Source organism: Gopherus flavomarginatus, chromosome 2 (assembly GCF_025201925.1).
Source record: "Gopherus flavomarginatus isolate rGopFla2 chromosome 2, rGopFla2.mat.asm, whole genome shotgun sequence".
Lineage (NCBI taxonomy): Eukaryota > Metazoa > Chordata > Testudines > Testudinidae > Gopherus > Gopherus flavomarginatus.
In genome coordinates, this window is record NC_066618.1 from 73,021,120 (window position 1) to 73,048,817 (window position 27,698).

The 27,698-nt window shown below is 38.9% G+C and overlaps 1 protein-coding gene across 11 annotated transcripts in view; it reads right to left on the bottom strand.

The window, feature by feature from the left end:
• THRB (thyroid hormone receptor beta) overlaps positions 1-27,698 on the bottom strand; it is a 285,137-nt gene that overhangs the window by 18,933 nt on the left and 238,506 nt on the right. For 10 of the 11 annotated variants that reach the window (XM_050938481.1, XM_050938479.1, XM_050938475.1 and 7 more), the window contains one exon: positions 421-521. In XM_050938481.1, the coding sequence (XP_050794438.1) occupies positions 421-521 (101 nt within the window). Of the gene's footprint in view, positions 1-420; positions 522-21,610; positions 22,053-27,698 lie in introns of those variants that run through there. The other variant, XM_050938472.1, reaches the window with a different exon arrangement.

Sequence of the window (27,698 nt, forward strand, 5' to 3'; positions counted from 1 at the left end):
TTTTTTCAACAATAATTGTCAGAGACACAGGAATACTGGCATTTGAGGTTCTTTCCTGGTTTGATTTAGCATAGCTCCATTGAAGCCAATGAAAGTATATTGCTTTGCAACACGTAAGAATCTAGTCAAACATATTTTTAAAAATAGAAAACAGACTCCTAAAATTTAAGCTAGAAAAATATAATTGTATTGTCCTCTTTTCAGTTGTGAACTGTCTGCAAAAATACACCATATACGTGATGCATATAAGAATCAGTAACACAACCAGTCACATGGATTATTATGTGTAAGAGATGCTCTTGTTCTCTCCTAATCTGCCTTTATATTTTATGTGACAGTCAAGTACAGTAGCTTTTATGTGACTAGAACATGAACTAGAGTGCCATTTCCAGGTCCCAACTTCCCACTCTGGCTATTTACCTTGCATCCTTCACAAGTGATACAGCGATAATGATACCCGGTGGCTTTGTCACCACATACTACACATAGCTCGTCCTTGTCTAAGTAACTGGGTATGTATCCTGTAAAGGAAAAGAGAAAGTGGCATGAAAAAAATAAAATAATGCAGATCTTCTCCGCCTAGTCCCTACTTCTGACTTTTCATAGCAACTGATTGACACTCCTGGTTAAAAAAGTTACACTAGAAATGTGACAGAAACATATAAAAACAATCTACAATTTTCAAAACTCCTGTTTCAGTATCTACTTGAAACACAAGTCTACAGAGGCAAGTCAGCAACTTGTTCTTGGAATGAAGAAAATATTGTTTGATACAAGTAAATAGAACATATTTCACTTTACAACTCAAAGTCTTAGGTAGAAAAAAATAAATGCAAGAAATACAACAATATTTATTTTTTCTCTATTTTGTTCTGTGTGATCTGATATGCTTGTAGCATGAAGTAAGATAGTTCCAGATTACTTAAAAGACTCAACATCCTATCAATCAGAAACGTTTATTTACATTGTATTCCTTTCCAACTATTTTTGTAGGCATGATTCAGCATATAACCAAAACGATATCAATCCTACTTTACATGAGTGTGTATTACTGTAATTTATTTAGTGTAGGTGGAATTTAAAACAGACAGTTACTCTCTATGTGAGAATCAAATACGGGTGTGTGTCTCTCTATGAGTGGGAGAATGACACATTTTTTTCTCATTCACGTGATTTACCATACATCCAACACCTGAAATTAACATGGATATTATTAGGTAAAATAGTTGCATTGATTGGTTCTTTTTCCATAATAACACATTAGATTTTAGTTTTATAAAAGTATTTAAAGAATTCAAAATTAATTTTAAAAACAACACAAAACATAATTCTAAAGGTAGCAAACATATATTTTTAAACTAGGGAGAAATTTAAAACCAAAGTCAACTATAAGACAATTAGATCAAAAGTTTTGTTCAAACAATTTAGAATTAATGGAATTCAAAATGTGTTTATTTAGGAAGGTCTCTGCATAAGGATAATCCCATGCAGGGAATTCCAGGAGAGATTCACTTTGTGGGAGCAATGGAAAATTGTAATGATTTCCATATGACTCTAAAAGAATTATTAAAACAGAACAAAACAAAACCAAATACAAAACATATTGAACTTATATACATGATATATATAGACAAAACAAGGGATGGTTTTGGCTGTGCAAAGTGTTTGCAGTACCCAAACAAAATAAGGTTTTTATCCGCATGCATTTTATCCAAGCCTGCAAAATTCAGGGAGGTGGAGGGTGGATTAGACAAAGGTTTTCAGTTTTGTATTGTTTTTAATATATGTAAGGGATACTGCATAGCAGTGGTTCTCTACCTTTTCAGACCCCTAAAAATTTCAAATAGAGGTATGGACCCCTTTTGAAATCTTAGACATAATCTGCAGAGGCCCTGGACCTCAGATTGAAAACCACTGTTCTATGTTAATGGCAACTGCTCACGGAATCCTTTGACATAAACTGCGGACCCCCACGGTCTCCGGACCACAGGCTAAAAATCACTGCTGTATAGGATACCAGATGAAGAGTCCCTGAGAGAGAAGATACTAGTGCCACCTATAGGGGAAAAGGAGAACCTGAACAGAACGTTTACTAGTTTACCAGTGCCTGGTATTGAAGTGGTTGCCCTGGTTTTTAGAAGGCAGGATTGTTATTTCTTATGCAAAGGTTTGTAAATATATCTTTTAAAAAAACTTTCCTGCACTGGGCATTTTTAAGGCTGGATTGTTACCAAAACTAGTCAATAAAACTGAAAAACAAATGCAATTAGAGGAACTCTTTTGGATGGAGACTTCTGTAAACATGATCCTTCCACTTGTTTGTTGAGCCTCTTTGTGGTGTTTTGTCTTTTACTACTTTTACTACTTTTACTGTAAGCACTTCAAGGCAGGGGCTGTGTCACTTTGTGTGTTTATACAGCACTCAGGGTATGGCTACATAGCCACTGGGAGGTGTAATTCCCAGAGTGGGTAAACAGACGTGCTAGTTCTGCTCAATCTAGTGCACTAAAAATAACAGTGTGGCCATGGTGGCCTGAGTCATCACCTGTGCTGCCACAGTCACATTGATATGTAAGCGCTAGCATGTTTATGTCTACCCAGGCTGGGATTTAGTCCTCCCAGCTGCTGTGTGGAGGTACTCTCAGACCAATAGGGCCCCAAACCTGAGTGGGGACTCAGCAGACTACCACAATGCAAATAATAAATAACAATAATAATAAAAACAATAGAAGGCAGCTACTGGGGCTATGCTACAAGGTGGACTGCTGCTGGCTTCTTGTGCCTAACGCATCAGAAAGGCAAGCCCCAGAAGTAGAGAAATGAACTAGAAACTGAAACTGCTCTTTGAAAGACGACTTTAGAAAAATCAGATGGGATCTGTCCTGAGAAGAATGGGATCAGACTGGGAAGCAGGACTAAAACAAAGGCATATTGAGTTGAGATAGACCAAATGACGGTGTTTGAGAGTTTCTGGCCAACTCCAGGGCAATTTGGGGGTTACTGATGTGCCACTTGGAGTACAGAATTTGGGGACGTTACCAAGATCTTATATTAGCAAGAAACGACTGAAAGTAAAAGGTCCCAAGGGACCTAGTAAGTTGCCAAGTATTTAGGTTTGGGCCATCATTCTCACCGTGTCCAAGCTGCACACACAAAGCTCATCACAGCTTCTTGATCTCTGGCTGCCTGCTCCAGAGAAGGCAGGAGCAGCTGGGGGCCCATTCTAATTTACACCACAGATGCCTAATGGACCTTCTGCCAGTGAAGGATTAAAAATAGTGAAGCTCTGCTCCACCACTTCTCCTCCCATTCACACCTGCCTCCACATACATCATGGTGGGCTAGACCAGGAGGCAGCAGAGCTGGTGGAGAGTTCCCCTCTGCGAGGCTACTTGCTTGAAATTGCTCCTTAGATAAATGTATATATTAGGGCAGATATGCGACCATTCTTGTTATCCTTCTCTGCCTTGGATGTCCCACTTTTAAGGATCATAGCAAACTTTTTTCTACATGGCAAGAAGGCAAATGAACTTCAAGCCCACGGCCCTAAAGACACGCTCCAGTCAGAAAATAAAAATGGCATTACTGAATGTGAGAACAGTCCAAAGTAAGATGGGTTGTTTGTACACACTATTAAGTTTTCATTGTACTGAACTTACACATTTATAACCAGACCCCATGATGTCCTTAGTGCCCTCTACTCCCATTGATTTAAAATGTGAAATGGGGTGCTCAGAACTTTGCAGGATTATGCTCTCAGTCTACAATTTTGCAGTTAGGACTAGTGCTGCTCTTCTGCTAAGTCAATAAGAAACACTGGCAGAGAATTCTTATCGCAGGCACTTGTGTGATTAAACTTTTGGAGAAGTAAAAGTGATAAACTCTCTTTTTTATATTTCTGCTCCCAAATCTTTGTATTTAAAAATATCTGAGAATCATATTCATTTTCTTATTTGTTTTTTAACCTTTCTCCCAGAAATTTATTGGGCCACCAGGCACTGAGGAGGAAGAAATAGGGCCCTGAGCAGTGTTTAAAGAACCCCCATATGCTCCAAGTAGGCATGAATCTGGCCAAAGGGAACAAGGGGACCTACTTAATGAATTCCCATAAATCTAAGCTTTTATTACAAAAATACGTTTCTAGCCATTATCGTTGCGATGATAACGTTCCAACTGTGATCTGAGCATAAATCAGTGAAGTGTTGCCTTCCATCAGCAGCCTCCATGCTTTTTGCTATTGCTTATAGCTGGATCAAGTAGCAGGAGAGAAAAATTAATTGCTGCTACTCTAAATCTGTCAAGCAGCATAGAAATTATGCATTACTGCACAGTGCTGCTGCTTGGGAAAACTGTGGGCAGCAGTAGAATGGCATTAGATTTATTCCCAGAGAAAAATAACCCAAATAACTTAAACTAAGTTTCAGGAAGGGATAAAGGAGCCGACACCTCTTGCGTTCCCTCCCAGCAGCAGCTGCCAGGAAAGAGACAGAGGAAGGGTAGGTGGAGACTTGTCTCTCACTTCGGCAGTAAATTCACATCTCTGGTGAATTTAATAATTTCTGGTTGAAAATATAATTTCCAACGTTGGAGAAGCAGACATTGTCTGGACAGGATAACCCAGGTGTTCTGCCAGCAGCATATCATGGCCAGTGACAAATCCTCTGTGAGGTTTGTCGTCTCTGATCTTGATTCTTGTTGCATGCCTTATTCAGAATCTATACTCAACGGTCAAGCTGGAGCCATCCAGCACTACCTTGCTAAAAAATTCTTAATGAAAGCAATATCACTGCGAGTTATAATATTAACCAACTTTATTCCCTGGTCATTTCAACCCAGGTGTACTGTGCGCCTGTCAATCTCATCTGACAGACACAGCACGCTGCATACAGCTTGGTGTCTGATCCTCATAATTATCCATTTATCTATCCAGTACAATTGACATTGTTCATCTTAATTCCCAACTGCAAACCTTTGCTCTGAATGGGAGAACACAAATAAATGTTAATGACCTTGATCTGTCATATGTTTGCTATTTATCTTGCAATCTAAGAGAAAACTCCATTGCCTTCCAGACTACCACCTGCCAATCTGGCTAATCTTACTCTCTTGGCAAGACTAAATGCTCAGCAGAGTAGTTGCCCTTACCTTAGAGTAATGTGTGTCATAATCCTCTATGTGCAATCCTGTCTTCAATCCATAATACATGAACAAATTGAGTTTTTGCCTATAGCATCTTTCTACAGCTGTGGCAGGAAAAGTTTACTTCTCATAGGAATTATCATGATTATCATCCATAAGAATGGCCATACCGGGTCAGACCAAACGTCCATCTAGCCCAGTATCCTGTCTTCTGACAGTGGCCAACGTCAGGTGTCCCAGAGGGAATGAACAGAACAGGTAATCATCAAGTGATCCATTTCCTGTCGCTCATTCCCAGCTTCTGGCAATGCTGAAAGAGAATCAGATCTGCTGATCTATGGAGGATGACCCATACTTTGTGGTCTGTTTTTGAATGCTACATGTGTATAATAATCTGAAGGGTTGACAACTTGTAGCAGCACTCATGGCCCATGGCATTTTTCCAAAGTTGAGGGGAAATGGAAGAGACAACAGCTTGCTATTCTTGCCACTCCCTCAAATACAGTTAGGAAAAAGAATAAAGAAAGAAAACTCAAAAATACTTTAGCAAAACCTGTCTACAACCACCCACAAAACCCAGGAGGATCTTATCGCCTATACATCTTGGCCCTGCCCTGTCCTGCTCTGCTTTTCAAATATACATCTATTGCTCTTTTTCTGCTTAGTCAGCTCCATGTGGGCGGAAGTGTCTGTTTTATAGACTATTAGATTGTCTGGTGCTGGTCCCGGGTGCTGGTGCTGGGCCTGGCCCCGCGGTTGCGGCTCTGGCCCGGCTCGGATCCCGCAGCACCGGCGCCAGTGCTGGTCCCGGCACCGCGGCTCCAGCCCCGCCTGGACCCTGCGGCGCCGGAGCTGGTCCTGGCCCCCGCGGTTGCGGCTCGGGCCCCGCAGCACTGATGCTGGTGCTGGTCCCGGCGGCACGGCTCCAGGCAGCTCTGTAAGGGAGCAGGGAGGGGGTGTTGGAAGAGGGCAGGGGAGTTTGGGGGGTTGTGGGGGGTGTGGTCAGAGGGCAGGGAACAGGGGGATTGAATGGGGGCAAGGGTCCTCGGGGGGCAATCAAGAAGGAGCAGGGCTTGGATGGGGTGGCGGGAGGCAGTCAGGGACAGGGAGAATGGGTAGTTGGATGGGACAGGGGTCTCAGGGGGCAATCAGGAATGAGAGGAGGGGTTGGATGGGACAGCAGGGGGTAATTAGGGAAGGGGGGTGGATGGGGCAGGGGTCCTGGGGGAGCATCAGAGAACATGGGGGGTTGGATAGAGGCCCGGGGGGGCAGCCATGACCCCCTCATGGGGTGAGGAGGAGGGAACCTATTGTTAATATTTTGGCAGCTCATCACTGGCCCTAAGCATATGGTAGTATACACAGACCTATTCTTGCAATCCTTACTTCCCCCACTGAGACTACTTGCATGAGAAAGGGCTTCTCATTAACATAAGTGTTCTGGGACTTGTCCCTAAGACAGTATTGACACACACTGCATGTACTGTGAAAATGAAGAAAGAAAATTTATTACTATATTGACCTATTTTGTATTGTATCCAACCTGAAAGATAAATTTACATTAATGTTCTGATGATTCAATCTGACACTAACATATTGTAACACCTGACAATTATAAAAAAGTGACCAGAATCAACAAAATGCAGAGAGAGGTGGTGTGTGTGCGTAAAATCCAAATGCAGAGAGAGGCAGAGAGAGAGAGAGTGTTTTCCTGGGATAAGGCACAGGGCTGGGAGCCAGGGAAATTGAGTTCTATTCTGTTATGGGCACTGAATTGCTGTATTACAATAGCCATTTTTGTACTTAACCTTTCTGTGCCAAATGTTTCCCATCCGAACAATGGGGAAAGATTCTATGTATTATTATTATTTGTCTCCAGTTTTGTGTTTGATCAGTTTTGACTGGGCCTCTTCAAAGCTGCCTGTTTTCTCTTCCTCATTTATTCAGAAGTTATCTTTGAGAAAAAGTGCTTCATGTTTTGTAAAGCACTGAAGTAGAGAAAATGTTATTAAACAAATTCACACTTCTCTGGACAGCTGAGTAGCTTACTGGCCTGCGTTTTTGACTTTTCTTTATATTATTCTTTGTCTCGCAGCAGGACTAAACTCTGGTAAGTGACTGCAAAGATGCCATTTCAGGGCTTCCTGTTTGTTTTCTTTACAGGGATTCCAACGGTGCTCAGTTTACAAGTACAGATGTGACTTTTTTTAATACGGGCTAACTCAAAACACTTGGGCTGGGCTCAGAACCATTATCAATAATATCACAGTTTGAGCAAATGTTCTTGACATGGGGTTGAAAACAGTTTAGCTCTACCTGCACTATCACTTAAACTGCTGCCAGCATTCGAGCAATTGCATCTGTGGCTAACTATGGATACAGAATGTGCTAGTGTAAATAATGTTAAAAAGTCAAGCTGTGTTCTTTTTGACTTGGGCCTTATTACCAATATTAAGCATTTGGGACTTAAGCTCAAAATTTCAAAGAAACATCTAAGTGACTTGGGAGTCTATGTCCTATTTTCAGAAGTGACTTAGGAGCCTAAGTTTCACTGAAAGTGAATGAAACAGCAACCTAAGTCACTTAGTTAACAATTTTGCTGGTGATGTGCAAGGCAAATGTAGAATCCCCTTTTCTCTCCCATAGCTTTTTTAGCTCTGGGTAACAGTGGTAAAAGGTAATCAAAACATTTTTGTCACTGCAAAAAATCAAGCAGCTATGACTCCAAATGCACACTGATCTGTTCAGTTGCAAAAAGGCCCCTTTTCTGATCACAATCATCTCTAAATTACTCACTCGAGCCAGGAATACCTATTTTTTGTAAGCCCTGAAGATGACAGCTAAAGTGCAGGCAATTGTTTTCTTGCAAAGGCCAGAGATAACAAAATGATCAGTCTCTATTTACTGTTTTGTTAATTGTGTGTGTGTTAATTAATTAATTATATTATATTGCTCTTTTAAGGAGACATTTTGACAAACTATTCTCTATCTCACATTTTCTTGGTGATTCAGAAAAGAACCTAATGACTTTCACACTGTTAGGAACTCAGTTTGGACTAATTAATTGGTATACTGTGACAACTATACTGTATGCACTCTTAGTTGCAGGCAAATTGGCAGAAAAGGTCTAAAGAGATAAGAATAATAAATACATAGCACCTCTGATCCCACAATATTAAAGAGTTTTGCAAATGTGGACATTAACCTTGTTGTAAAGATAGGGAATCAGACACAGATAGGTTGAATGTTTTGTCACCATCTGACCTTGGACTCAGAGTGTCCCAGATTACAAATCTTTATTGATGTGCATATTTTTTACTCATACAGGGTGAAATTTACTCCACCTGCATAAAGTCTGAGGGTGAAACCCTGGCCCCATTGAAAATAATGGGAGTTTTGCCACCAATATCTCTGATGTCAGGATTTCACCCAAGTACATGGGTTTTATGCAGCAGGGGAGGTGAAATCTAAACCCAAAGCTAGGTTCAGGGAGGGACCTGTTCTGCAGTCCCATCCCGTTTCAGCCTACAGGAGGGAATAGCATACACAGTTCTGTCACACCAGTGTCATGGGATACTGGGGCTTCTGGACTTCTATAAGCATATTTTCTATGGCCCCTCAACTGGCTCATCCCTACCTGCCCCAATATATTTCTCCACACTGGCCTATGCAAGGCTGGTGCAGAGATGGTACATGGACACCCCGTCTAGGAATTCAGCTGCCTGACAGCCATGTAGCCCCTATGCAAGGCTTAAATGGTAAAGAAGACCTTATGTTGGCCCCCTTCATCAGGCTGTATTAAGATTGAAGTCCATGGAACAGAAAACTGGATATCAGCTAACTGGTGTTTTATTCTGCAAAGCTTTACTTTATGTGAGCAGTCCATTGAAGTCAGGGAAACTAGAGTGAATACAGTTTTGTAGGTTCTGGCCCTTTTGGGAAGAGCACTCAGCTCTCTGCTCTAATGGCTACAAATAGCTACCTCAGACAGAAGCAGAGCTAGTTATTCCTCTGTATCTGCCTTGCCTGTTACATCGGGCCGTGGCCTCTAAGCACGACCAACATACAAATAATAAATTCTCATAATAATGTGCTGCCATCTTTCAATAACGTGCAGTACAGCACAAAAGTTACTGACTGCCACAAAAACTAGGAAGCAGACACCACCCAACTGCCCCTGATTTTCAGGAACTTACACAATTTTTCCTTAATATTCAGGTGTGTCATCAAGGACTATGATTTAAAACAGACAATAATGAGATTACTAGTGTGCAATAATAGCTAGGAGTAGGATAACGTGTTTTCTGATGTTGTAGATCATTTGGCTTAATTTTCTAAGAACTTATTATTCTCCTTCAGTAACTATCCCTCATGTTACATGGGCCTTTTGTTCTTGATTTTTATTAGTGAGATCCTCAATTTCTCTGTGAGGGGTTGAGAGGTAAGGAAGGCAGTAAGGATCCATTGATTAACATTGGTTTCCTTTAGCATCTGAAGGATTTGAATTTTTTTTATCGTTTAATAGGGAATAAATCGAAGACTAAAAGTTTACACAACTTTATTACTGGAGAATACAAAGTGACCAGCTTGAACATTATTGAGACTAATAGGAATTTCATGGAACTAACAGAAAGCTCAGTTTCAACAATAAGGACTGCTCCAGGACACCTGCCTTGAGTCTTAATTTTGCCTTAATGAGCTATTACTAAGGCTTCACTAACAAACAAAAAAATCAATTTTGGATCAATATACACACACACGTCCTGTGCAGTGCCTTCTGTTGTCAGGACAGGATTAACAGATGTTTTAACTTTATGACAGTTTGGCTGAAAGCATCACATAAAAAAGAAATACGAACATGCCTGCAACTTCTTAGATTTCTTCTGTTTGGCAAACATAGCGTTTGACTAGGTTTGATATTTTATTGCTGTCCACAGAGATCAAGGTTTAAAGAATCCATAAAAACTGTGCATGTTCTCTGTACATGATCAACGTTCAACAGGCACCAACATTTAAGTGTGATTAAGAGCCTGTTCCCAATGAAAATCTTTGAGACTTCTGATGAAATTGGTGCAATATATTGCAAACACTGAACAGGGAGTTTTAAAAAATGATTACACTATATTTGGAAATTAAGACCTACCAACAGGTAGGAATATTGCTCATGGATTACTAAAAATATCACGTCTATGTGCTAAAACAACTTGTTTTAAGCCTTGAGATAGATAATTATTACTTAAGATTCTTTAACATAGTAAAATGACACATGCAGTGGCAAATCCCTATTTTATATGATAAATTCATCATGACTGGTATCTTACTGCCAAAGATAAAGATATGAACAAAGTCTACAACAAAGTTACAAATGTATCACTTAAAACCACCTAGTTTAAAAAGACCTTTAAAATGTTACAAGTAGAAAAACATGCAGTATTTTATCTTTAATATGATCACGTTCTCTAGGTTTTCTTTTCCTAGATTTGGATTAGTTTTTAGACAAATGCCTTTATCATCATGAAATACTATGCTGTTTGAAATACAGTACAGAGATATATTTTCTACTGAAGTTACAGATTTATTGCACCAAGTTCTAATGAATATTTCTTATAGGATTTTCAGTGTTCCTAATAATACTAAACAGACTACTTTTGGTTACAGAGCCACTTTAAAATAGCAAATAGTGTCTGTTCCCTAGCTAGTTACATCAGATTCACTACGTTTTTGATTAATTGCACACAGGTCTTAACAACTAAAGGGCACCATTTTGATACAAACGATATTGCCCTTATATTCTTTAATTAGGCTAAGTGAAATATATCTTAATGCAGATATATAATGTATATTTATAAAATGCCTGCATCAAGTTTTAAGCAAGTTTCAAATAGAATGCATAATGTTAAATTATTTGCACACAGTTGCTAATATTCTGGGTTCTTTTTGAAAAATTATACCTATTTTATCCATTTAAAAACAACAGGGGAAATTCTATAAAGGAATGTTATGGAAAATTTAAAAATGAACTGTGATTTAACCCGACGGGGAATAGATTCTACAAACATTTGGATTAGATCAACTTTTTAGTGGGGAAAATAAAGTGTCATTATTGCATTATCTTTTATTCTTGAATTTCCAGTTTTATTGCCTTAAATAATTAGAAACTACATGCTTTTCAGCTTTTCATTTTAAGCACATCAGTTATATTAAATTAAATCATTTATTTTTGTCATGAACATTTACAGTTCTATTTTTAACAAATTCTGTTTGATATGGAGCTACTTAGCAATTAAACACTATTTACATTTAATGATGTCAAGGACAAACAAAAATTATTTTTATATAACCAGAAAATATGAAGCACATCCAAACTGAAGGACACACAATGAACACATCTTGCAAGGGAAACTTTCTCATTCAGTTTGATGAAATACAGTAAATGAACATTAACGAACATGCAATATGCAGAACTAGCGATATATTTGAAAATGGCTTTTACAGATTAAGAAAAAAGTGCTTGGAAATCCTCATCATTCACAGAAAATCTTTCAATCACCTAGCAACCTGCTGCTGCTTTCAATTTTGAACAAGCAGCCTTCACATTCAAAGATGTATCTGAGCCAACTGATGCAACTGCAAGTTTAAAGCAAAACAAAAAAACAAAAACAGATCTTTTTGTGTGGTTATGTAAATAAATTGCCCCTACCTTTCTTCTGAGAATACGATGGCGACTGCACTTGAGAAAAAGTAGGTTTTTCTTCTGTGAAATATTCAGGTTGGTTGTACTGATTCAGGGCCATGTCCATGTCAGAGTACTCGCTTTTAAACACGTTTCCAGGGTAACTACAGGTATATGGCTGATTCACCGCCCAGGCCTGTTCCATATATATGTTGTTATTGTGCAGGACCTGAGTATCACAACTGCTGTAACCCTGACTATCTTCAATATATGTGCAATAATCGGTGGACTGCATGTAGCAATTGCTACCAGCAGCAGGATGCACTTCATATATTTCTTGCATACAGTAACTCATTTTGTTATCTGATCTCAGCTTCTACTTTACATATACACACACACACACATGCATGCACATACAGACATGCATACACATGGAATGGGAAAGGAGAAATGAATAAACAACGCCAGCAAAGTCGATTGCAAAACAGCGTGTTTTACTTTGGAGCAGCACCTTATGTGCTAAAATCCTATTTATATTGGGATGGCTTGTGAGCTCCCCTGCCAATCAAACATATTGGGAAGCAGATTTATGACAGTCAAAGGTCTTAATCTGTGACTGTAATTCCTGGGGAAGATGGCAGACAGGTAGCAATGACCACCAGACAAAGAAGGCTATGGCCAGACAACCCCCCCAACTGTTTGTTAGAAATAATCATTTATAAACCATTTCAGCCCCTTCCAATATGATTAGACAATGATTACTAAGGCAAGGACAGTTATGTCACTATAGTTGTCAACTTAAGTGTGAAGCATTATAAAGACCTCCTAAGAACTCCCAGAGGGGATATGCTGAAAATCCTAAATTCAATAATCCTGTTTTTCAGCATTAACCCACAGAAAATCCAATAGTGCTGCGGTGTTGACCCAAACGGTAGTCTAATTTTACAAATTTTAGCATCTTAATCTGTCATCAGCTTTATTGATTTTGTTTTACAGAATTATCTGCATGAACCTCCCATGCCTCACACACATACATGAACTCCCCACTGCTTGTTAATGCATTTACAGGAAAGCAGCTTTTTAAAACTTCAGCGATTTTGGTAGGTAATTTCTATTGAGTTCAACGGGTGGGAAACTTCAAAATAATTTGTCTTGATCAGCAAATAGGATACTGCTTAAATAAGCTAATTGGTTTGCCATTACATTTCAGTCATTTTGTTTGCATGCTTTAGTAATGAAGTACTGAATTTATATTTGATTGCAAATAAAGCATTACAGGTTTTCCCCAGTCATTTTATATACACATTCAAGCTATCAACATATAACACTATTAATTCAGAAACAGAGTTATTATATGACCTTATAACAATTCACCACCTCAAACGCTAGTACTACTACACCCATTTTAATCTAATCTCCCATCTTTTTTTTTCTTTACACCAAAAAGAATTTCTATTGTGTCTATTTTCCCCTAGACAAATAATTTTCCTTCAGTGGCATGCTACAATATGGCAAGATGTTTGTGAGAACAGTAGCATGATTGTATTATTCATTGGATCACTAAGTTCGCCTCGTCATTGAGAAGCAAAAACAACATTAACAATATTAACAAAAGAAGAAACTGTTTCTTAATGTTATTGTTTCACTTATGTTAAACAATATTCACCACTCTTAAAAATGAACTGAAGTAAGACCCCTCTTCAGCCAGGAACTTAAACATAGGCCTAACTACCTTGAAATGAGGCCTTGGGTCTTAAAAAGTACTCTTGAAAGGCCAAAGAATGGGACTTGAGGAGGACACGTTGTTCCTTAGTGGGTTTCATGGAACATTTTAGAAAGATTTAAAGAGTACATGACAGAACACTGCCTCTTCTTGCAGACACAACTAACCTATTTTATTATGGCCCAAATCACTAAATCCTGAGAAGTGCAGAGCACTATCAACTCTCACTGATGCCAGGGCAGCTGCTCTTCACTTCTCAAGATTTGATGCATTCTGTTTCACCCTCTGATAACTTTACATTTGTTTTTCTAACTATAAATCAAAAACTGAAGTCAACAGAGTTGTTTCAGGAATGAAATTGTCCCTGTTAACTCTCATCGTGGAAAGAGTCAACACATTCCTTCTGGAGCAAGGGATGTTTACTAATAACTCCAGAAATAAGTCCCAAAACATCATACACCTCTGTCCTCTGTTTTTCAATGTCTCAAACTCAACAAAATATAATTTAAAATTAACCTTTCAGTAATATGCTTTATAAAAACACATTTTAAGTGTAATTTTGGTTTTAGCTGGAATTTATGCCATAAGTTTTCAAAAGTAATGAGTGGTTTTGGGTGTCTAACTTGAGACACCTTAAATGGACTGATTTTTAAAGGATGGATGCTTGGCAATTTCTGAAAATCAGTCCCCTTTAGGGTGTTTTAAGTAGGGCACTGAAAAATGAGACCCACATATTACTATGTTGATTTGCTTGTGCCTGACATTTTTTCTGCCACGTTATTAATTTCTTTAAAGGCAAAAAAAAGACGAGTTTCTCTTCTCCCTTGAAAACAAAAGCAACTTCTTTACCAAAAAGTATTAAATAGAGCCAATGCCACAACTCAAGCTGAAAATGTACATTAGAAATTAATCAAAAAGATTTTGTTGGAAACATTTTGGGAACTACTTTTCCTTTATGACTTATTGTATGCAAACGTCAGATAAGAGTGCACAAATATTTAGTACTTGTCATAGTTTCCTTCTTTGACACAAAATGACCAGGAACCTTTGCAATTATTTATTTATGCAGAAACACATAAACATATCAGGCTATGTGATTAGTTTGTGTGTGTTACACAAACACACCTTTTAATCTACTGAGAATACAGCACTATCATTGCCCAGAAACAAACCATTCCACATATGCAGTAGGGTATTGTCTTTTGATTACCACACACAACTCCCATTACATCTAACATGAATTTATGTAAGAGCTCGCAACAAGATGAAACTATATGCTACAGAATAACTGTGCAGGATACCTAAGCATATTTTTTTCCTCAAATGTCCAAATGTTATCCATTGGTATGTCTCAAGCACTGTTTACCTGAATAAATCCTCGGTTATTTAATGTAATAATTAATTATATATATTAGAAGCTTGATATAACCTAAAATTAATTATTAGCAATTAAAAAAAATAGTTACATGAACATAGTGAAATGTTCAGTCTAATTTTTTTTAAATACCAACACCAAAGATCTAATCCATTTACTTCTGTTTAGTGTGGTACTAACAAGGAAGTCATGAACTGACTTTTCAAAAAGATCTGAGAGTTTAAATAGTCCTTTGCTTATCTAGTTAAGACAGAAAAATTATATTACTGTCTGTATGGGAGCCATTTCAAATACACCTTTCCTGGTATCAGCTTGAGTAGACATGTAACACTGTGTATATTTTATTCTATGGATATAGAATCAACAGATTATTAAGGAAAAATTTTGCCTTCAGATGCTTATGTAATTTCCAGTACAGTGAGCCAGAATCCTAGCTCCATTCATATCCCAAAGCAGCATTTGTCCCTAAGCAATTACTACCTCTTCTGAGTAAAGACGTGTATTAGTAACACGTTCCAGTCTGAAAAGACTAACAAGCATATCTGAGCTAAATTATATTTAGGAAATTGTAAAGATAAAGACTATATAGGTGTCAATCCTTCTTTGACTAAATCTTCAAGGAATTTAAGTTTATCATTATTTTAGAAAAACAAGCAGATAGTTTTCTCCATTTTTAAGAAATAACTAACTGAGATGTTGCATTGGTAACTGTTATAATATTCATATACTCAGGATGAAATCTTGGCTTCACTGAAATCAATCTGAGTACAGCTTAGACTTCAGTGGGGTCAGGATTTCACCCGAACACTTTTCTTTGAAATGAGTTTGGGGGAAAGACCTGAACAACACATGTTCAGAAACAGACTAATTTAGATTAGAAAATAAATATTATAAAGTTTAAGGCAGAGGTAGGCAACCTATGGCACACGTGCTAAAGGTGGCACACAAGCTGATTTTCAGTGGCACTCACACTGCCCAGGTCTTGGCCACCGGTCCGGGGGGCTCTGCATTTTAATTTAATTTTAAATGAAGCTTCTTAAATATTTTAAAAACCTTATTTACTTTACATACAACAATAGTTTAGTTATATATTATAGACTTATAGAAAGAGACCTTCTAAAAACATTAAAATGTATTACTGGCACATGGAAACCTTAAATTAGAGTGAATAAATGAAGACTCGGCACACCACTTCTGAAAGGTTGCCGATCTCTGGTTTAAGGGATACAGACTTGAAATTAAACCTTTTATATAGTGTGGAGTGGGGAACTGAGAAATCACATCCATTCAAATTGAAAGACTAGAACGGTTGTTGAAGATGTTTGCAATATCTAGGTGGTTAGTATTACATATTGTTACATATATGTATAACATATATGCATTTCTGAAAACTGTGCTCCAACAATTGGAAGAAAAATCTTGCCTAGAGTCAGAGAACAGATTGTTGCACTGAGAGACTCTGACATGCCAGAGAGCCCAGGCTTCATTTGCAAGACAACAAACAAACTTGTGGGTCACACTGGTCTGCATCTACACAACAAATTTAGTTCCTGGATTCACCCAGTGTAGTGGGTCAGTCCAAAAGCCATCTGGCCAAGTGGTCAGGCCATGGCTCCATAGTTCTTTTTAGTCTCTCTGTTCTAGAGGGGGCTCTGCGAGGTCATATATGGGAAGAATCAGCCCCTCTTGGGGTTCCCCTCTTCCTCTCCTCAGGGGTCTGTCATGATAGAGGGGAGTGGGGGATAAAGCAGGGGGACCCAGGCTCTCCTGCTCCAGCAGGTCCCAACCCAGGGCTTAACGTCCAGACTACTTGTTGGTCCATCCCAAGTTACATCCCTTCTTGGTCTCTCCCTTTAGGGAGTGATCAGTCTTAGTAGCAGCAGTTTAGTCTGCTACAGGGATGGGGGAATCCTGCTCTTTGGGGTCTCTCCTGGGTTCTCAACTCTAAAGCAGGGGGTGGGAGGAATCTAGACCACTGCTTCCAGCATCTTCTCACCAGTGTCATAGTCACACTGTCCAAAGCTCCAGATATCAGCCTCACTCCCTGCTGAAGCCTGTATCTCTTCCTGGCCTTCCCCTGGGCTGCCCGTGCCCTTTTAAATTATCCCTCTGCAGGGAGCATGCCCCACAACTCCCGAAGGGTCGGGCCTCCCTACCCCAATATTGCCTCATGCCTTGCTCTGGTTTAGTGAAGGGTCTGTAAACCCCATCACACCCAGTCAGTGATCGTAAGTTTGGAGGCCGTAGTGTAGACAGGATTCACTGAGTAGTCTGACCCTGGCGATTTGTCTTTCGCTTACTGAAACACAGTTATATGGCACTGTTTGGTTCTTACTGTGTTTAAACCACCAGTCAGAAATATCCATGGGCCAGTGGTAAAAATGGCTGCCTTCTCCACACTAAGCCTCCATGGGTGCTATTACCGGTGAAGTTGCAACTGTTAGGAATTATGGATCCTAAATGTGCCAGGGTAGATGCAGTTCCGATTCCATCTCTGAAAGCAAGGGCTTGGTACATGTTCAAAAAAAGGACAAAATATTTTTGATGTAGAGTATCTGTAGGGCTGGATGAACCTTACACTGATGGAGGGGAGGAAAAAGCAAGTGGAAAAGAGTGAAGTTAGGCTGCAGTGTGGCATGCCAGGCTACATGCATTACTGCCTTGGGATCTGCAGGGAAGCAGCCTGAATTTCCCAGGAAGACTTAGAATTTCCTGGGGATTCCAGAATGTGGTGCCTCTTCCTAGAGAGAGGAGGGAACTATGTGAGATGAAACTTGAGAACCCGATCCTGTAATGCCCTCATCACACATTGACAGAAATTCTGTCACAGTTTAGGGCACTCAGCACCACTAAAAAGCACCGCCCAAAACTGAGTTTGGAGTTTCCAGCAGATACTTTCCCCTTGTGATTTTGTTTTGACAAATGAGGCAATCACCTTCTTAGTAATTATCCTTCACGCATCTCTTTTTCTCACCCGTTTAATTTAACTTTCTTGTCTGAAGATGAATAGAATTGATATAAAATACTCTAGGATAGAGAATCTATGGCCATGATATGGAGAACTCTGTTAGTAGATGTCTCCCTCTCTTCACGTTCAAGTCTCATCTTATTTGTTTTTTATAATAATATCAGTAATACTTATGCTACAGTGTATGCACTGTTTTTCTGAGAGTAACTACCACAACACAAAGAAATCAAGTTAGAAAAGACTGAGGTGAGTGTAGAAAAGGGCCCAAATGGGAAAGGCCTGTTTTGACAAAAAATAATAATATTATATATATGACAAGAAGTACTGGGGCATGAGTGTCTCCACTTGCAATATGCTAGTGTTTAGCTGTCGACATAAAACTCAGGTTTATAGTCTTGCAGACACTTGTTTCCTTGGAAACAGATCATAAAACAGTGCCACACATTAACATCACTATTAGAACCAAAATGTTGCTGAAACATTTTCATTTGAATCTCTTGGGCCTGACTCAACAGCCCTCACTCAGGTTCCAGATGGGACTAATTACCTAAGGTAGGATAGCAGGACTGAGTCCAAAGAGTCTGGAAGCAGAATTGAAAACAATACTCAGTTTCTACTTCAGACATTTCTTTTGTGTATTGTATCTGTATTTTGGTTTTTTGATTTAAATGGATAGTGGATTCTTTTATTTGTGAATAAAAACAACAAAAAATAACATACATAAACATTAACAAAAACACTTCTGTGATTATTCCTACTTAGGCAATGATTTCATCAGCACAATGTCCAAGACAACCCAGAACACTGACACACGCAGAAGCAGAGCCATTAAACACATTCAACACCTGTGGAGTATAATTTACCATTGGAGTGCCCTATTCCCCAGAAGAGTTGTATTCTCTTGACTGTTTGCAAACTGAATGTGTCCGGCTGTGGTCTATGTTATCTCAGTTCTGTGCATGACACCCCATCTCCCTTTTAAAAAATATTCTGAATCACCATCATATGGATTGCATCACACAGCATATGAATTATTCAGGACTCGATGGGGATCCCCTAAGGACTATAGGGAAGGATTTTATGATGTCTTTGGCCCTGAACTGTATATACTGATGGAGAAAAATATTTATGTGGTCAAATATATTTTTTCACATTTGAACATTTAGCATGAAGGATTACAACATATTTCAGAATTCTAGTGGTGCTGTACAAAGTAGTATTATCTTCTCCTGGTCTTTGAATACAATTAAATGCATTTTGTTTTTTTGTGTTATTATGGCCATTATATTCCTTTCTTCGTGCCATATTTATATGATTACAAGTGACAACATAGCATTGTATTTAAAATACTAACCCCCACTTCACTCATTAATCACACCAATTCGATATTCTTTTACCTTTAAAAGAATGTCAGCATATGTTCTCTATGCCAGTTCTGACAAAACCCACTATTCTGTACTACTCTTTGAGGAAATTACGATGCAAACTGTCTGCACACTGTGGTTTCATACTGCACAGTGTGGAGTTGATTCAGGACAATGTTTATCTTTATGTACTGTAAAGGAAGTACAATATACACCATCAATTGTTTGTTTTGGCAAATCTATTAGTGTGGCTCTGGCTCTAGACAAGGTTTCCACCATATCTGTCTCTGCCATATACATCTATAGATGTGCCCATATGGTATAACGAGTTCCTACTTTTTAAAAAAATGTGTTTTTTTGATTTACTTGACTCTTTATTTTGTATTACAGTTATATGTATCCCACGCTTTAGGGTCAGGACATTGTTCAAAACACAAACTTTTATCACAGAACAAATTTTAAAAGAAAAAAAATTTCTTAAATGCCAACTCAGGGCCAGATGAAATCTCTGTTTGATGTGCCCAGATATCAGCTGACCATATTAGGTTCCTAGTTCTGGCTCTCCAATTCCTATATTATGCTGGATAACACAGGAAACAAGATTTATTTCTTAAATAAAGCTATTTTCAGCTCAAACTTCAGAGTCCAAACAACATATTCAACACTTATATGAGCAGAAAATACAATCTTTATAGTATTTGCCCTATTTCTAACCACCAATGTGTCACTATTATAATCACAAAGTACATATATCAGATACTATGCACTGTTGTCACATTTTGAAATTAGCATTTGGTGTTTCGTGGCATGCATTTCAGTGGAATCAAAGGCCTATTAAAGAATAGCATTTTGGCTATGACGTTCCACCAAGACTGTAGTGAGGTTTCAATAAAACACCAGTGTGATTTGTCTTTCACTCCAAGATTGAGTATCCCTTTTTCTATTTGGTTAACTAAAAACCGTTAATTTTATATGGAAAGGTTCAGACTTGTCATGACCTTAGTCCTCAGTTAGGATAAGTGCCCTTGATGAATTTGAAGAAATTTGGTTTACAAAGAATGAAGTTGTCGCTTTTCATAATGCAGAATTTTCTGTGGGTTCACTTTGGCCATTATTTGTTTTATTTCCTTATAGCTCATTTCCAGTGTAGGATGCTATCATGTCTTGTCATAAATAAATTGTTTATTGATCATTTGCTGACAAAATGGCATAAACAGGCAAATTCTTCAATGATTTTTGAAAACTTTTAAGACTAGTACTGAACAAACATTGGTACAATTATAGTCCTATGACCAAGGCAACCCAATTTGTTAAGTCCTTTCATGTCTCATAATCGGAAGAGACTGTTAAAAGACATTAGTTAATTAGACAGCTTATCTCTTGACAAAGTAACTACTGCTACTTAAAGTGTGCACCTTTTTTCAAGTTGTTATCCCTCAAGACAATTTTGAGGTAAAAAGTTCTTTTAATTCAAAAATGAAGAAGAAAGGATAATTGTATTAAAACAGTTTGACACACAACTTAATTAATAGAACCCTTGATGGAGCTGTCTGGATTCTGCAGATGTCAGACAGCCTTTAGTAAGACGTTAAAGCGATCAACACCTGACATCTGTTAGCTAGAAGGCATTCTGAGGTAAAGAGCAGCTAAATCTAAAGAAATCAGTTACTTAGACCAGTTTAACTTTTTCATGAGGTGATATCCCTCCTGACACTATAATCTTTCCTTCTGGAGTGACGCAAGACTTTAAGTAAAAGAAAACAACTTGTTGTCCCTCCCTCAGAGCATGATGCACATATATTTATTTCTTTGAGAGAAGAGCACTGATGAACTATTTATTCCAGTTTAAAAAGGAATATAAACTACACAACCGCCAAATTTGTGGCGACAGTTATGCATTTACAAGGTATAACACCTCCCTCGCAACTCTGCTCTAGCTTGGACAAACAGGACTGTCCTAAAACAGAACTTTCAGTACTACTGCCTGCTCAAGGAAAAGAATATTCACTATACAAAGGCCAGGTACAAAAAGAAATAATTTTGGTCAGGGTACAAAGAGAGAGGGGAAAAAAAACCTTTTTAAAGGGACATCAGGAATTAGTTATATACTGTATATAGCAAATTAATTTTTAAAATAAATTTCAAATTGTTCATCACTTTATCTCTTTACAAATATATTAAAACATACAAAGATGAAATACTCACAGGATAAACTGAAAGCCACAACTATTGCCATGAAAAACAACTATAGCTACATTGCCCCATATTACAAAGCTGTTATCTATGGCCAAAGCCTAACCAACCCCACAGACACTGGCTTCTTTTCTTTTTAAATATTTGTTATGTTCTGAATAATAATTCTAATTACCTTTACATTTTTTTTCTTCTATATTGTACTCCTGGGAACTTGACATGCCTTGAGTATTCACTTTTGTAGGACCTGGATGTAATATTGAACTAGTCCAAACTGAAGCATGTAGAAACTGTGAAGATTGCTGTCCATTTCTCAGCATATCATTTCTGGAATGTCTTTTCCTACACAAGCGATTTTCTGCTATATCTACAAAATTCCATTTGTGATGTCTGTCAGGAAGATGTACCAGCCTATCACAGGCTGGAAGGCCATTTTTTGGAGGGCTGACAAGCACTGGTTGATACACTGTAGGAATTGCCAAGATCTTGCTGAGCTGTGGAGTTTTGGAAAGTAAGTAGTTTCTCAATTCTCTTGATCTGGTGGTATTCACAAGCATCTCCACTTGACCGCATTGATAAGATGCAGAGCTTTTCAGCCATGCACTTTCAGCCACCATAGTTAGTTTCCCTTCAGTGCAATTAAATGTAATGATTTCCCCCTCTATTAAGTCTGAAACGATAGCTGGAGCTACATGCACAGGTTACCACTAGATGCAACTTTCATCAACACCACAACTAGAACATGGGCCCGGGGCAAGTTACCATCAATTTATTGCCTCGCTCATATGATCATTTGAGGTCTTGTGGGTCGAGGCTGGTCGTGTACAATTTTCAGATACTTAAAACACAAAACATCAAGGATTCAGCCTTGTTTGACTTTACTCTTAGCGTAGGCTGACCTGAGGGACACTCTGTTACCTAAGTATGACATTCTTATGTGGGCATGCTTAGCAGTTCCGCTCTTGCTACCACTACCTTTCTCTAGTTGAGGTTACTAGAGCAATATCAGAGAGATACATTTTATCTTGTGAGTTTTAACACTGTGATCCCAAGCAAATAACAAATACATAAATAATAATAAATAACAAGGAAACAATTATTATATTTAATTAACAACAGTCCTGAAATTTGTTTGTTTTAAATAAAACATTTAAATACTGTCAGTTCATAAAACTACGTGTCTAAAAATAACACCTTTTTACTACTGGACAGCAAAGCTAGATTCTACAGCAGAGGTTGGCAACCTTTCAGAAGTGGTGTGCCGAGTCTTCATTTATTCTGCTATTCTTCTGAACTGAACAGGTAACTTTACAGGAATTTCACTCAAGAGAATTCTCTGTATACAAACCAATAACTGGATGTATATTAACTATGCAAATGGATAATAAAGCAGTTTAAAAACAATTATGAGAATCAGATTTTCAGATTTGACATATTGTTAAAAGTTCTGAAAGTTACCTTTATTTACTTTAGTAAATGGAATATCTCTATTATAGGACTCTTGAAAATGTGTCTCAGCAGAAAAGTGACTATTAACTACTGTTATCTCGTGTTTGTTCTTTCTCATATATCTCATTCCCAAATATCACATTTACTCCATTTGTAATTCAAAGCAATCCCTTTTCTAATTGCTGTCAATGCATACTCAGCCTAGTATTTGGAAATCCAGCTGCATTCTTTCTGTTCTGTGTATCTCTATTTGTTATCCACAAAAGTATTCTGAAACCAGAACCTGGCTAGCAACGTAGTGACTATGCCTGAGGCAGGAGAAACTAAAATATAGTTTTCTCTTGTCTACCTTTCCTAGCTCTATAGTTCTCACCATAGTTCAGACTTGATTTTGCCAGTAACTACAGCACATTAGACCAAAAAGACACACAAAGAGCAGGTACAATGACAAGGCATCATCTGTATAATGCATGCTATTCAGAAAATGTTAGACAAATTATTTAAGAATTGAAATATTAAAACACAAATATTTCAGCTTTTATATTCTGAACATGTTTACACCTTGTAAGTTTCAATACTTGTTTAAATCTAAAGGAAAAGATGGGTTTGTTATGATCACTACCTGTATGCACTTATTTGCAGCTATATGAAAATAAACACTTTCTAGGGACATTCTGAAGATTTTTGAGGCCCCACCATACAGGAAACTGTAGGGAACAATGTGTTGTAATGCAGTTTTCCACAATTCCTTGCATAATCTCAAAAAATACTACCTCTCAAAATAATTTCACTTTCCAGTGGTCTCCCTGTATGGCTAGTACTGTATAACCATGCCAATTACAGGGTCAAAAATTGGCAAGACTACACAAATATGCAGGCCCACATACATATTTTTTTATTTTGTTATTCATATTTCATGAAAAAGCCACTGAAACCCTGGCAACCCCACACAACATGAAAAAAATCAGTTACATAACTTAGTTGATTTAAGGACTGGAACTGAGATTCATAAGCTAGATACTTGAACCTTTTCAGAGTAAATTTCTAAGTCTTTTTCACCAACTTTATTTTTGACACAAAAGTCCGTCTACCATATTACTCTACCATACACCATGCGGCTCCAGTTTAGTTCTGAAGTGCATTTAAAAATAAACAAGAAGGAAAAGGGTGAGCTACAGAGCCACCACAGTTGGAGAGACTAATGCATCCTGAGATATTCTGAGAGAATGCTTTTCAATACCTCTGTATTATTAAATTTACCAAGGAATTTTCAAAGAAGTCTTTACATTAAAAAAAAAATCAAAGATCTTTTTACTCGTTGTGTTTCTAAAGCATCCAAAGTATTTTTAGACTTGAATATTAACGTTTGTAGCCTTGCGAGCTTGTAAATGTGCAATGTTGCTATAACAGCTGTGTGAGCAGAACTTGTAATTTTTGAAATTTGTCTGTGCAGTTTCGGATTTCATAACTCAGCATTAAATGGTCTTTTCTTGTCTCATTCTGATGTCCATGGTGGTTGCAGTTTATTTTGTGTTGTAAGGTTCCTCCTTACTTAACTAAGGCTCTTGAGATGCCAGTGGCTCTCTCCTAATAGTTGTTGCATTCAGTTTTTGTCAACACTCCTTAGAATTCAGCATTAATTCAGCAATCTCAAAGGAAATTAAAAAGAAAACAAAATTGGAGAGGTGTATTCCCAGCCGAATTATATTAATGAACAGTTTAAAGACTGGAAGCTAGAAAAAGTAACAGTGTGGAGGGCAGGCCACTGAGAACAGCTCAAGATGGAAGGTGAACCTAATTCACCATGTAATAAAGCCTAACACAGAGTGCGATATCACTGATTGGAAATATTGGCCCAAATACATTCTTATATAGTACAACTCCCTTAACCTTAGTGAAGTTAGACCATGGATAAATTTGGACCACTGTGTGTAGAAAGACATGAAAGGGGAAAAATTGCTTGAAAAAATTGTATCTCGAAATCTCATTTCTAAAATAAAAGCTTTTGAAAAACGGATTTGTTATAACTAATATCACAACAGGAAGCTTTCCATATAAGATAATGTATCATTTTCAAATCATTTCTATGCATGATTCTTTGGTTGTTGACATTACTCATACACAAAGATGTGCCAGGGTGCAGCAATTTGCATGATCAGGAGTTTCCCATCTACAGTTAGCTGTTAACAGATAAGGCCAGACTGTGATGCCCTCACTTACATTAAGTAGCATTTTACACTATGTGCCACTGAAGTCAATGGGACTGTTGTGGAGTAAGCTATCACTCAGCATGGGCAAAGGCATCACATTCTGGCCCACGATGAGAGTCTGGTTTTAAAAACAACAACAACCTGGAGCAGAGTGCAAAAAGGGCAATTATGATTCCATGACTGTGTGTGTGTTTGGTACCCAGCTGGCCGTTTGCATGACTAAATACCAAGCTTGCATTCACCAATCACAGCACAGTAACTGTATGTAAAAATCAGCTGTGGAACTGCACACTTATTTTTGTGTATTGCTCCTGGGCTCTGACTGTTTGAAAATTTGCCTCATCTGAACATTCAGTTAGAAAGAAAGTAGAATTTTGCTGTTGCCTCTGGGCCAAACCTTGCAATGTTTACTGAGGCAAAACTCCTATTAACTTCAGTGGAGGTTTTGCCCAAGCACAAGCTAATTCAAGGGTGCAGACCATATTCTAGTGAGCAGCCATTACAGATGGGCTCTTGTTGTGTTGGGGTAAATACTTAATTTACAGATTAGTTAATTTAGTAATAATCTTTTAAAGTGCCTGATTGATAGGTCTATCTTCTCTTATGAACATGTTGGCATTTCTCATACTTTCAAATTTCTGCAAAGGGAAAGGCCCTGCCACAGAGGGATCACTCATTTTATCTTCTTTTCCCACGTTACTATGGCTTGGCCTTTTTCAATATTTCATTATGGCCTAGCTTGTTAAAATGTGGGTTCATTTCACCATTACAGAACAATATTATTTATCTTACATCCTTTTCTTCAACACATTGTGCCTTCATTTGTCAGCATCATTTCCTCCAATAAAGAGAACATTGTGAACTTCCTACATTTACGTGAATTCTTATTCTGGGTTATGCCGAACAAATACCCCTCGATAAGGGAGGATAGCAAGGTTAGTTTTGTGCCAAGTTCCCCTGATATAAGAAACGAACCAGCATGCCTTTCCGGGCACTGTTAAAATGGCCTCACTCTGGGCATGAAGTCATCTTGGGATGAACCATGAATAAAAAAAGAGGCTCTATTTCAAAGCAAACAGAGCCTAATAAGAGGGCCTAGAGCAGGTGTCCCAAACTTTTCAGGGTCGCACCCTCCCTTACCCCTGTCCTCTCCCCACTCCCCAGAGCCAGTGCTGCAACTGGGGGTAGGCCTGGGGCTGGGACTGGGAATGGAGCGCCAGCCAGGGGCCGAGGCTGGGGGCAAGGCTTGGGGCGGAGCCGCAGCGGGGCTACAGTCAGAGGCTGCGGCTGCAGGTGGGGCCGGAGCAAAGCCGGGAGCGAAGCGGATGTGGGTGTGGGTGGTGCTCCCTCCCCGACTCCTGTGAGGACTGACCTGGGCCCCTCTGCACCCCCCTGAATGTTCCTCCACGCCCCCCTAGGGGTTGCACTCCACAGTTTGGGGAACTCTGGCCTAGAGCTTTTTTTATGTATATAGGTGGAGGATTCATCTGGTCACTGCAGAGATGTTATAATGGCATATACTGATAATGAGTAATTACTGCCACCTGAGCAGTCAACAGTTCAAAGGATTTTCTCAGATTACTATCCAGACTCTCTCCAAGGGTAAAATTTCCCTAAAGAGGAAACAAAGTCTCAGCTAGGTAAGAGTCCATCAAATAAAAAAGATGCCTTCTCTACTGGAAGTCTATACACCCAGCCAGGGCCGGTGCAAGGATGTTTCGCGCCCTAGGCAAAACTTCCACATTGCGCCCCCTGGCCCCCCGTGCTCCCGCCCTGAGGCAACCCCCCCATGGCAGCTCCCTCCCTCCGCCCTGAGGCACCTCCCCCCCTTACTTGCTGCAGGTGATCCTCCCCGCGCTCCCCTGATCCGGCCGCCACGGTCGCTGCCGAAGAAAATGGCGTCCCCCAAATCTCAGCACCCTAGGTGACCGCCTAGGTCACCTAAATGGTTGCACCGGCCCTGCACCCAGCCTAAATGGATGTGCAGTGAGAATTTGATGTCAGGGGGATGTAAGGGTAGGGCTACTGTCCACTCTTTCTTTGTATGCAACCAACAATCACTCTTCCCAATTATAGTTAGTGGGACAGAAGGGTCAAAACAAAATCTTTGCCTGGTGTTTCCACAGATATGGTGAATCTTCCATTATAATATGCTTGGCAGAATAGTTCCGTCTTTCACCTTCTTCCTAAGCTGCTCGAACTGGGCTCAGACAAACCTTCTCACACGGAGACTGTCACTGCCTAGGCCATCCTCCTCACACTCACCTACTTAGGATGGGGTGTGGTTTGGTGACCACATTTTGGGAGGGAGTTAGCAGCGTTGTTAATAAACAGCCCATATGAGGTACAGCCTGGCCTATAGGAGTGAACATATCAGAATGACTCAAATTGCATTCCCACCTTTGTGTGCCCTGAGTGAGTTACTTCACATCTCTCTTCAGATTCTTCTGTAAAAGGGGGATACTACTATTCACATACGTATCTAAGAGGGAAATAGTGAGAATAAACTGGATGGAGTAGGAGTGTGCTTTCTCCATGGACAGCTCTGAAGGAAGGGGTGGTTGCAAGGAGCTGTCCTGCCATAATCCAAGGATCAGGCACTAC